Genomic DNA, 12767 nt, shown 5'->3' on the forward strand with positions numbered 1-12767 from the left:
GAGACTGTTAAGAAGAAAGTGTCATTGGAAATGTTGTGGGATTCAGGCAGGAGCTCTTCTCCGGCACGTCCACCTCAGTTGCCAGCTAGGCCACGCTCCGTCATTGGAATTGTTAAAAATTTACCGGCACTATGAAATAGCACATGGGAAAGGTGTATGAAATAGTTATTGATACAGAGATACTCACAGCAGCAACATTCACAAAATCATCATCTGAAAGAGTTTCCAGCATCTCAGACACCGATGTTCTTATCAACTTCAGGGTCAGCCCACTGACACTCCCGCTCCTTTACAAAAAGACACGGCAAAGAGAAAGAGGTTATAAAAATAAATCTGTTTGAAATATCCTAATCAAGTTTCAGGTCTTGTGTCAATGAACTTAATTGGAAAGCTGTTCTAGGTTCTCGATGTATGCCCATTCCTGCCTACTTTGGGTAATAGGCATTTTAAAAGATCTAAATGTCAGCTTTTCTGATTCAGGGCAAAGCTCAAGCAGGAGGGATTGCAAATGCTGATGAAACACTTTTCAGTAATATAAGAGTATCCATTTAAAACATCAGATGCAATCTATTCCATCAAAGCGACAAACCAGAGAATAGATTTTTTAGTACAAAGCAATCTACTAGTCACATCAGACTTGATGATTTCCCCCCTGACATTAACCTAACAAAGAGTCCTCGGTGGAAACCAAGAGATGCTTTTTAATAGACTGAATATCTCTCTTTTTGCACAGAATATGTAACCCTAAATAAATGTCAAAAATGGACTATCAAGGAAGCCTTATTAATAATAAGCCAGCAAAACGTGAGGTTGGATTGGGTGTTATTTGACTTTTGAGTGTTGTTTCTTTATGGATTGTATGTAGATAGATTGTTAAAAGGGTGTTATACATAAAGGCAACTTTTGTGTATAAAATTATAAAATACAAAGATGTCAAGATTATATATATATATATATATATATATATATATATATATATATATATATATTGTCCTGCGGCCAAGCAACTCCACCAATAAGTCCTCTAGGTCCCGGTGCAAACCATTAGCCTGTTCACAGGCATATGCAAGTCACGTCCCACTGTCGGTGCAGTGAAGGCAGCACACGGTCAGAATATAAACGATGAGGCAGGAAAAACTTTCAGCAACGTTTCGATTTTATTTTCAAAATCGTCATCAGGCATAAAACATAATGACAAGTGCTCACCTTATATCCCCCACTCCATCCTGCACGCTCCAGCACGTCTCCCGCCGATGGACTCACGCATCACCAGTGCGCGCCAGCGTCGTGTCCGTCGCCATGGTCACGTCCTCAAACGTGATTCCCACACCATGGCAACCGGCGCTGACTGCTAGCGTCACACCTCGTCAGCGGAGAACCAGCGTACGGGCTCCAGAGTGACAGGCGTACAAATTAAAAACAAACATAGCGGAGGTGGTGATGGACATAATAGTAAAGACACGGAGGCATATCGAATACATATTACAATCAAGGTAATAATTGTATAAACATCAGATGACGGTAGTATCAACTCAAAAGAATAATTCTACTGTCAAAATACACAATCGAATAAAAAACATACAAAAAACATACAAAAAACATAAAAATGCAAAAAAGTCTCACGGTAACCCAATCAACCCTCGTATACTAAAGAATAGGTTTATAAGAGCCAGTTTATAAGAAAGCATGTAGCCCTAAGTGATCGTTCAAGCCATAAGGGACCATGGTTCTCAACCGGTGTATCCATCTGGATTCACACCGGAGGAGAGCCAATGATCTATTGCCACCTCTGAGGCGCGCTGGAATGTGGTCTATAATTATATAGTGCAGGTTTGCCATACTGTGACCAGCTAGAGCGAAGTGCCTCGCCACCGGCTGGTCACTAGTACCAGCGAGAATGGCTGCCCGGATAGCAGTACGATGTCCAGCCATCCTATCCCTCAGATTTCTATCAGTTTTGCCTACATAATGTAGGCCACACGGGCAGGAAATTAAATATACAATAAATGCAGTTGTACAAGTGACTTTATGTCGGATGGAATAACGTTTTCCTGAAAATGGATGACAAAAACTATCCCCCACAGTCATACTTCTGCATGTAATGCAATTTAGGCAACGGAAGCATCCGTTGCGTCTTCCCAGAAAGGTGGTAGCCCGAGGCATGGTGACAGAAGGTGTAATGTCTGTCCGTACCAGCCAATCAAGGACATTTTTGCCCCGAGTGTAACATGGCATAAGTGACACATCCGTCAATCCCAGACTCTCATCGGTGCTCAGAAGCGGCCAATGTCGTCTGGAGATTTGGCGGATGGTATCACTCGCCGTACTGAAATGATTCACCCATGGCATCTTTTTGCGGGTCTCTGCATTTTTAACCTTCGGTGCCAAAAGTGCTTCTCGTGGCTGAGACAAAGCTTTGTTTTTAGCACTCACCAGAAGATCATAATCATACCCACGTATTACAAAATTTCTTATCATATTGTCAATCTGTAGGGCGGCCTCATCCCTATTGGTACATATTCTACAGGCTCGAATAAACTGGGAGTAGGGCAACCCAAATTTAAGTGGTCTGGGATGATGACTGGCTGCATGTAAGATCGTGTTACGATCAGTAGCTTTCTTAAAGAGGGAAGTGGTCAGTATCCCATTATCCAATTGCACTGCTACATCCAGAAAATTAACTTTTTTAGGATGAATCTCAAAGGTAAGTTTTAATGGAGATGTCGACTGGTTGTGTCGCCCTATCATGTCGACAAACTCCATTTCAGTGCCCGTCCACATGAGAAAAATATCATCGATGTACCTGACATAGAAGAAGATCTTGTCAGATACATCGTGATTACTGAAGAAAATTTGTTCCTCTGCCACAAACATATACGCATTGGCGTACGATGGGGCCACATTGGACCCCATCGCACAGCCAGAGCGTTGGAGGAAGAACGCTCTGGCTGTGCGATGGGGTCCAATGTGGCCCCATCGTACGCCAATGCGTATATGTTTGTGGCAGAGGAACAAATTTTCTTCAGTAATCACGATGTATCTGACAAGATCTTCTTCTATGTCAGGTACATCGATGATATTTTTCTCATGTGGACGGGCACTGAAATGGAGTTTGTCGACATGATAGGGCGACACAACCAGTCGACATCTCCATTAAAACTTACCTTTGAGATTCATCCTAAAAAAGTTAATTTTCTGGATGTAGCAGTGCAATTGGATAATGGGATACTGACCACTTCCCTCTTTAAGAAAGCTACTGATCGTAACACGATCTTACATGCAGCCAGTCATCATCCCAGACCACTTAAATTTGGGTTGCCCTACTCCCAGTTTATTCGAGCCTGTAGAATATGTACCAATAGGGATGAGGCCGCCCTACAGATTGACAATATGATAAGAAATTTTGTAATACGTGGGTATGATTATGATCTTCTGGTGAGTGCTAAAAACAAAGCTTTGTCTCAGCCACGAGAAGCACTTTTGGCACCGAAGGTTAAAAATGCAGAGACCCGCAAAAAGATGCCATGGGTGAATCATTTCAGTACGGCGAGTGATACCATCCGCCAAATCTCCAGACGACATTGGCCGCTTCTGAGCACCGATGAGAGTCTGGGATTGACGGATGTGTCACTTATGCCATGTTACACTCGGGTACAAGCAAGAAAAAAATGAACCAGTTGGGTGCGCAATTAAAATACAGTGCAGCTATAAGCCTATCCACAGAGTAGAAACACCTGGAACTACTCAAGATTCAATACAAAGCAAAAAGATGTAGAAAGGCAAGAATAGCGCTCAGTATTAGCTATGAAGCACTGCAAATAATACAAAACCAAATTCAAGCTTTGTAGGCAATATCACATGGATGACCAAACTCCAACAAGGACCACTGGTGGTGGAGACTGCTCCCCTATTATACATACAGGGGAGACAGAATAATAGGCAACATAGTGCAGGTCAATACAATAAAAAAAAGCTTTAATCTATAAAATGCACTTACAATAAAGTGACTTTGTTAAAAGCATGAACGGATTTGAACCAGGCAATACAGCATACAACAGATGGTGTGGTGTCCTCCTGCGGTCTGGGTCCCTCGTCCCGGAAACAAGGGGGGCTCAGTCCTGGGGTCGACGGTACTGTAGCTGTTCACGCCAGTCCAAAAGCGTCAAGCTGGGTAGTAGTACGCTTGAACGCGTTTTCGGATATGTCCTTCGTCAGAAGCGTAAGATAGAGTCCACATAGCGGGTATATATATACCCCTACCTGTTATGCTAAATAACAAACAGATGCCGCTACTCGGCGTGCAGCGTCCGGCCTCCTTGTCCCTCAGCCGGCGTTTGCGTTCCATACGCCGGAAATACGTCGGCGTCTGCGTGTCACCCACCGGAAGTGACGTCGCGCATGCTGGAAGTGTATAGATGCGTTCCAGGCTGATGCCGCTTGCGTCGCTTGCGTGTCAAGCTTGGACAGCAGGTTACTATGGGGATAACAGGGAGCTCGGACGCTGTTAACATGGACTTCATTCTGAAAAACAGATACATGTTAAAATCCAATAAAATGATAGTACAACCCAGCACCATAAGCGATAAAAAAGATATGAAATGGTGAAAAGTAGAAAAGTGAGCAACTACACTATAGGAGCAAGAAGATGGATTATTATGTCAGAAATGGCTTTAGCTCGAATTCTGTGTTTAAGCCTTTTGGAATTAGTGTTCCAAGGCGGTGAATCCACCGCATCTCTGTCATAGATAATCTCCTCGCCTCATCATTAGTACGGCTTTTAGGTAGGATTTGTTCTATTGCACTGAAAAATACAATCTGACACTCATTTGCATTATGTACCACACGAAAATGCTCAGACACTGTGTGTGTCTGTACCTTTTTACGTATGTTGTAGATATGCTCTGCTATACGTGTTTTCATGGGTCTGCTAGTTTTCCCTATATAAGATAGGTTGCAGCTACATTGTAGCAGATAAATTATATTTCTTGAGTGGCAGGTAAGAAATTGTTTGATTTTAAAATCACAACCATTCACTGTAAAGTGATCCAATTTTCTCTCTTTAGATTTCACCGTCCTACAGGCAAGACATGACCCACAGCGATGAAATCCTATGGTTCGGATTGTTTGGCGTGGGCCGCTGTCTGTAGAACTGTGAACCAAGTGGTCTTTTAAAGAGGGTGCTTTTTTGTAGATAAACTGTGGTTTTGGTGGTAATAGTGTTCCCAAAATTGGGTCACTCTGGAGCAGATGCCAATTTTTTCTAAATACTTGTTCAACATCTTTATGTATGGAGCTATATTTGCTCACAAAAGACCATTTAAACCTGTCATTCACTTGGTCCGATTTAGGTTTGGGTTCCAATAAAGTTGGACGTTCAATCAGATCAATTTTTTCTCTAGCACTTTCAATAAGACTCTTTGAGTATCCTTTAGCACTCAACCTATTTGCAACTTCCTCCAGTTGTTGTCTACACACATTTTCATCCGTACAGTTCCGCTTGATGCGGATAAACTGCCCGAATGGGATGGCATCCAACCAATTCCTGTGATGTTGGCTGTTAGTAAAAATAAAACTATTTGAATCAGTTTCTTTTCTGAATGTCTTGGTTTTCAAAACATCGTTTTCAATGTATAAATTGAGGTCCAAAAACGAGACCAACTCCTGACTACAACTGAAGGTTAAATTAATGTTCTTGTCATTAATATTCAAAGAAAGGCAAAAATTATCAAGAGATTCCTTATCACCGGACCAAATAAAGCAAATGTCATCGATGAAACGGCTCCAGGTCACCAGGCCCTCCCCCAGCACGCCTCCCTGCCACACTACCTGATCTTCCCAGTGGGCCATAAAAAGGTTAGCGTAGCTGGGGGCGAACCTGGTGCCCATAGCCGTTCCAGTACACTGTAAATAAAAGGACCCTTCATGCAGAAAATAATTGTTTGTGAGAATAAATGTTATACTGGCCAACAGAAAATTTTTTAAAAGTTCTGACAATTGGCTCTGGTTTAGAAAGTATGATACTGCTTCCAGGCCCTTCTCTATATCTATGATCGTGTACAGAGTACTTACATCTGCTGTACACAGCCATTGGTTGTTAACCCATTGTATATTGGATAATTTTGCCAAAATATCGCCAGTATCTCTAGTATAGGCTTTAGTCAATAATACTAGTGGCTGCAAATGCGAGTCTACATAAGCTGACAAATTGCTGGTGAGGCTATTACATCCCGAAATTATCGGGCGCCCAGGGGGGTTGAGGGGGTCCTTATGAATTTTGGGGAGTACGTATATTGATGGGATACTTGGTTCGGCTATATTTAAAAAATCAAATTCCCCTTTGGAAATAATTTTATCTTCCAAAGCCTTGGAAGTGAGCTCCAGAAGACTTTTCTTGATTCTGGATGTAGGGTCACCCCTAAGTTTCTTATATGTGTCCCCAGAATTAATCTGTCTGGAGATTTCCGCCAAATATAACTCTTTTTTCATAAGAACCACCCCCCCCCCTTGTCTGCGGGCTTCACAATTAATGTATCATCTTTTTTTAACACTTTTAAGGCCTCAAATTCTCTTTTTGACAAATTTAATTTAGTGTTGTTTTTTTTAGGATTGATTTTTTTATTTTTTAAGATTTTTTCCAACTCCTCACATACAATTTTATTAAAGCAATCCACAAACGCACCTCTACAGTGTGTCGGGTAGAATGTTGAGGGAGCCTTAAATTTAGTAGGGGGAATGGCTGATACAGTGTTTAAATTAGATGGATCAACATCTTCCGTATCTTTCTGTGAAAAAAAGCGTTTAATTGCCAGCTTCCTAATGTACTTCTGTATATCTAGGTATAAATCAAATGATGTAGGTACAAAGGAAGGGGAAAATTTAAGACCTTTACTTAACACGCTAATTTCATCTCTAGTGAGGGGGCGGTCAGTAAGATTAAAAATTTTTGTTTCCATATTTTTATCTGTAGTCACACAGTTATTTATGGAAGTATGTTTTTTAGATTTTCTCAATAATTTTTTCTTTTTAATGTTTCCCGCTCTTTTCCCTCTTCTTGTTTTCTTAACAATGGTTGGGATTAATTGATTCTCCTGTTCCTCCATCCCTGTCCTAAAAAAGGAACAGTAGTCCCTTCTCCATTTTGATCCTCTAGTGGGGTAAATCTGTTATAGTGTCTATAATTGTTAATTTTCGGTTCTGTAAACCTTACATTAGACCTATTTAGTTGGGGAGGTACATAGTCTGGATTTAGATCTTCATCATTATGGAACTGAGGTCTTTTGTATTCCCAATCAGACCGAGGGGTACGATTTTGCTGTTGGTCCCTCCTATAATGCTGGGAGTTCACATTAGGATGTTTTTTATACTTAGATCTAAATTGATTCCTCCTCCAAACAGGTGGATTGGATGGTTCGATCATTTGTACAGGGTTAACGGTTGCTACGGTTTCTATATTAACAACCTCTACCTCCTTTCTCGTATCTCGATTATATTTTTTTGTTTTTTTATCTCTTAACTCTTTAGTGTTTTTATCAATTTTCAACAATAATGCTTTCTCGAGTTCAAGAAAATCAGTTTGTTCTTTAAACGGTAATGTTAGATTCTGTAAGGTTTTAATTTCAGTATCTAATTCCTTTAGAGTTTTTGTGCGTTCTTTGATAATCAAACTCATTAATTTAGTGGAACAATTAGTCAAAATATTATCCCATTCGGTCTTAAATTCTTCAGTGGGATTTTCAAAGGAGGGGATTTTTGACATTTTTAACCCCTTTGGGACTACATTGGTAGAGATATAGTGCTCTAATGTAGCTACCTCCCACCAAATGCGGTTCTCTTTTAGCATAGCTTTTTCTATTTTTTGAAAAATAGTACTTAGATTTTCATCAGATACAGACACATCAATTGGTGAGAAGGTATTCTTAATGAGCTGATTTCTAGTATCCCTAATGGTGAACATAGTTGCAGCACTACTAGATCAAACAGGTGAAAACAGTAGATACAAGCAAGAAAAAAATGAACCAGTTGGGTGCGCAATTAAAATACAGTGCAGCTATAAGCCTATCCACAGAGTAGAAACACCTGGAACTACTCAAGATACAATACAAAGCAAAAAGATGTAGAAAGGCAAGAATAGCGCTCAGTATTAGCTATGAAGCACTGCAAATAATACAAAACCAAATTCAAGCTTTGTAGGCAATATCACATGGATGACCAAACTCCAACAAGGACCACTGGTGGTGGAGACTGCTCCCCTATTATACATACAGGGGAGACAGAATAATAGGCAACATAGTGCAGGTCAATACAATAAAAAAAGCTTTAATCTATAAAATGCACTTACAATAAAGTGACTTTGTTAAAAGCATGAACGGATTTGAACCAGGCAATACAGCATACAACAGATGGTGTGGTGTCCTCCTGCGGTCTGGGTCCCTCGTCCCGGAAACAAGGGGGGCTCAGTCCTGGGGTCGACGGTACTGTAGCTGTTCACGCCAGTCCAAAAGCGTCAAGCTGGGTAGTAGTACGCTTGAACGCGTTTTCGGATATGTCCTTCGTCAGAAGCGTAAGATAGAGTCCACATAGCGGGTATATAAGTCTTCTGGAGCTCACTTCCAAGGCTTTGGAAGATAAAATTATTTCCAAAGGGGAATTTGATTTTTTAAATATAGCCGAACCAAGTATCCCATCAATATACGTACTCCCCAAAATTCATAAGGACCCCCTCAACCCCCCTGGGCGCCCGATAATTTCGGGATGTAATAGCCTCACCAGCAATTTGTCAGCTTATGTAGACTCGCATTTGCAGCCACTAGTATTATTGACTAAAGCCTATACTAGAGATACTGGCGATATTTTGGCAAAATTATCCAATATACAATGGGTTAACAACCAATGGCTGTGTACAGCAGATGTAAGTACTCTGTACACGATCATAGATATAGAGAAGGGCCTGGAAGCAGTATCATACTTTCTAAACCAGAGCCAATTGTCAGAACTTTTAAAAAAATTTCTGTTGGCCAGTATAACATTTATTCTCACAAACAATTATTTTCTGCATGAAGGGTCCTTTTATTTACAGTGTACTGGAACGGCTATGGGCACCAGGTTCGCCCCCAGCTACGCTAACCTTTTTATGGCCCACTGGGAAGATCAGGTAGTGTGGCAGGGAGGCGTGCTGGGGGAGGGCCTGGTGACCTGGAGCCGTTTCATCGATGACATTTGCTTTATTTGGTCCGGTGATAAGGAATCTCTTGATAATTTTTGCCTTTCTTTGAATATTAATGACAAGAACATTAATTTAACCTTCAGTTGTAGTCAGGAGTTGGTCTCGTTTTTGGACCTCAATTTATACATTGAAAACGATGTTTTGAAAACCAAGACATTCAGAAAAGAAACTGATTCAAATAGTTTTATTTTTACTAACAGCCAACATCACAGGAATTGGTTGGATGCCATCCCATTCGGGCAGTTTATCCGCATCAAGCGGAACTGTACGGATGAAAATGTGTGTAGACAACAACTGGAGGAAGTTGCAAATAGGTTGAGTGCTAAAGGATACTCAAAGAGTCTTATTGAAAGTGCTAGAGAAAAAATTGATCTGATTGAACGTCCAACTTTATTGGAACCCAAACCTAAATCGGACCAAGTGAATGACAGGTTTAAATGGTCTTTTGTGAGCAAATATAGCTCCATACATAAAGATGTTGAACAAGTATTTAGAAAAAATTGGCATCTGCTCCAGAGTGACCCAATTTTGGGAACACTATTACCACCAAAACCACAGTTTATCTACAAAAAAGCACCCTCTTTAAAAGACCACTTGGTTCACAGTTCTACAGACAGCGGCCCACGCCAAACAATCCGAACCATAGGATTTCATCGCTGTGGGTCATGTCTTGCCTGTAGGACGGTGAAATCTAAAGAGAGAAAATTGGATCACTTTACAGTGAATGGTTGTGATTTTAAAATCAAACAATTTCTTACCTGCCACTCAAGAAATATAATTTATCTGCTACAATGTAGCTGCAACCTATCTTATATAGGGAAAACTAGCAGACCCATGAAAACACGTATAGCAGAGCATATCTACAACATACGTAAAAAGGTACAGACACACACAGTGTCTGAGCATTTTCGTGTGGTACATAATGCAAATGAGTGTCAGATTGTATTTTTCAGTGCAATAGAACAAATCCTACCTAAAAGCCGTACTAATGATGAGGCGAGGAGATTATCTATGACAGAGATGCGGTGGATTCACCGCCTTGGAACACTAATTCCAAAAGGCTTAAACACAGAATTCGAGCTAAAGCCATTTCTGACATAATAATCCATCTTCTTGCTCCTATAGTGTAGTTGCTCACTTTTCTACTTTTCACCATTTCATATCTTTTTTATCGCTTATGGTGCTGGGTTGTACTATCATTTTATTGGATTTTAACATGTATCTGTTTTTCAGAATGAAGTCCATGTTAACAGCGTCCGAGCTCCCTGTTATCCCCATAGTAACCTGCTGTCCAAGCTTGACACGCAAGCGACGCAAGCGGCATCAGCCTGGAACGCATCTATACACTTCCAGCATGCGCGACGTCACTTCCGGTGGGTGACACGCAGACGCCGACGTATTTCCGGCGTATGGAACGCAAACGCCGGCTGAGGGACAAGGAGGCCGGACGCTGCACGCCGAGTAGCGGCATCTGTTTGTTATTTAGCATAACAGGTAGGGGTATATATATACCCGCTATGTGGACTCTATCTTACGCTTCTGACGAAGGACATATCCGAAAACGCGTTCAAGCGTACTACTACCCAGCTTGACGCTTTTGGACTGGCGTGAACAGCTACAGTACCGTCGACCCCAGGACTGAGCCCCCCTTGTTTCCGGGACGAGGGACCCAGACCGCAGGAGGACACCACACCATCTGTTGTATGCTGTATTGCCTGGTTCAAATCCGTTCATGCTTTTAACAAAGTCACTTTATTGTAAGTGCATTTTATAGATTAAAGCTTTTTTTATTGTATTGACCTGCACTATGTTGCCTATTATTCTGTCTCCCCTGTATGTATAATAGGGGAGCAGTCTCCACCACCAGTGGTCCTTGTTGGAGTTTGGTCATCCATGTGATATTGCCTACAAAGCTTGAATTTGGTTTTGTATTATTTGCAGTGCTTCGTAGCTAATACTGAGCGCTATTCTTGCCTTTCTACATCTTTTTGCTTTGTATGTTACACTCGGGGCAAAAATGTCCGTGATTGGCTGGTACGGACAGACATTACACCTTCTGTCACCATGCCTCGGGCTACCACCTTTCTGGGAAGACGCAACGGATGCTTCCGTTGCCTAAATTGCATTACATGCAGAAGTATGACTGTGGGGGATAGTTTTTGTCATCCATTTTCAGGAAAACGTTATTCCATCCGACATAAAGTCACTTGTACAACTGCATTTATTGTATATTTAATTTCCTGCCCGTGTGGCCTACATTATGTAGGCAAAACTGATAGAAATCTGAGGGATAGGATGGCTGGACATCGTACTGCTATCCGGGCAGCCATTCTCGCTGGTACTAGTGACCAGCCGGTGGCGAGGCACTTCGCTCTAGCTGGTCACAGTATGGCAAACCTGCACTATATAATTATAGACCACATTCCAGCGCGCCTCAGAGGTGGCAATAGATCATTGGCTCTCCTCCGGTGTGAATCCAGATGGATACACCGGTTGAGAACCATGGTCCCTTATGGCTTGAACGATCACTTAGGGCTACATGCTTTCTTATAAACTGGCTCTTATAAACCTATTCTTTAGTATACGAGGGTTGATTGGGTTACCGTGAGATTTTTTTGCATTTTTATGTTTTTTGTATGTTTTTTGTATGTTTTTTATTCGATTGTGTATTTTGACAGTAGAATTATTCTTTTGAGTTGATACTACCGTCATCTGATGTTTATACAATTATTACCTTGATTGTAATATGTATTCGATATGCCTCCGTGTCTTTACTATTATGTCCATCACCACCTCCGCTATGTTTGTTTTTAATTTGTACGCCTGTCACTCTGGAGCCCGTACGCTGGTTCTCCGCTGACGAGGTGTGATGCTAGCAGTCAGCGCCGGTTGCCATGGTGTGGGAATCACGTTTGAGGACGTGACCATGGCGACGGACGCGACGCTGGCGCGCACTGGTGATGCGTGAGTCCATCGGCGGGAGACGTGCTGGAGCGTGCAGGATGGAGTGGGGGATATAAGGTGAGCACTTGTCATTATGTTTTATGCCTGATGACGATTTTGAAAATAAAATCGAAACGTTGCTGAAAGTTTTTCCTGCCTCATCGTTTATATTCTGACCGTGTGCTGCCTTCACTGCACCGACAGTGGGACGTGACTTATATATATATATATATAATATTTATATGTATACATATATTTATAGGTATACATATAATTACTATATTTACTATTTTATTAAAGATACACCCTCTTGAGTGCAAATAGACATTAGGACCTCTTCGATAAAGGGCACAACTGTATATGCAGAACGCAAAGAAAATCTGACTTCGATGGGAATATTTTATCTTAGAATAAAACGACTGATCTTTAGCACTCTTTTTTAACTTTCCTTTTCATCTTGCCATCTGAATGTTTGTTACCCACAGGCAGTTTTTCAGCTGGAACACATAAACCAGTGTTTCTTGCACTACATTGGTAAAACAGACTTTCATTTTTACAAACTACTTTTAATGTCCCCCAGAATATGTCATGAGTTTCTGAG

General features: G+C 41.3%; 1 protein-coding gene across 6 annotated transcripts in view; it reads right to left on the reverse strand.

Annotated features, from left to right (window-relative positions):
* Positions 1-12767, reverse strand: part of CACNA2D1 (calcium voltage-gated channel auxiliary subunit alpha2delta 1) — a 657865-nt gene that overhangs the window by 178865 nt on the left and 466233 nt on the right. For all 6 annotated transcript variants that reach the window (XM_083183071.1, XM_083183072.1, XM_083183070.1 and 3 more), the window contains exon 10: positions 188-287. In XM_083183071.1, the coding sequence (XP_083039197.1) occupies positions 188-287 (100 nt within the window). The remainder of the gene's footprint in view (positions 1-187; positions 288-12767) is intronic.

This window comes from Crinia signifera, chromosome 4 (assembly GCF_055691185.1).
Source record: "Crinia signifera chromosome 4, ASM5569118v1, whole genome shotgun sequence".
NCBI classification, from domain to species: domain Eukaryota; kingdom Metazoa; phylum Chordata; class Amphibia; order Anura; family Myobatrachidae; genus Crinia; species Crinia signifera.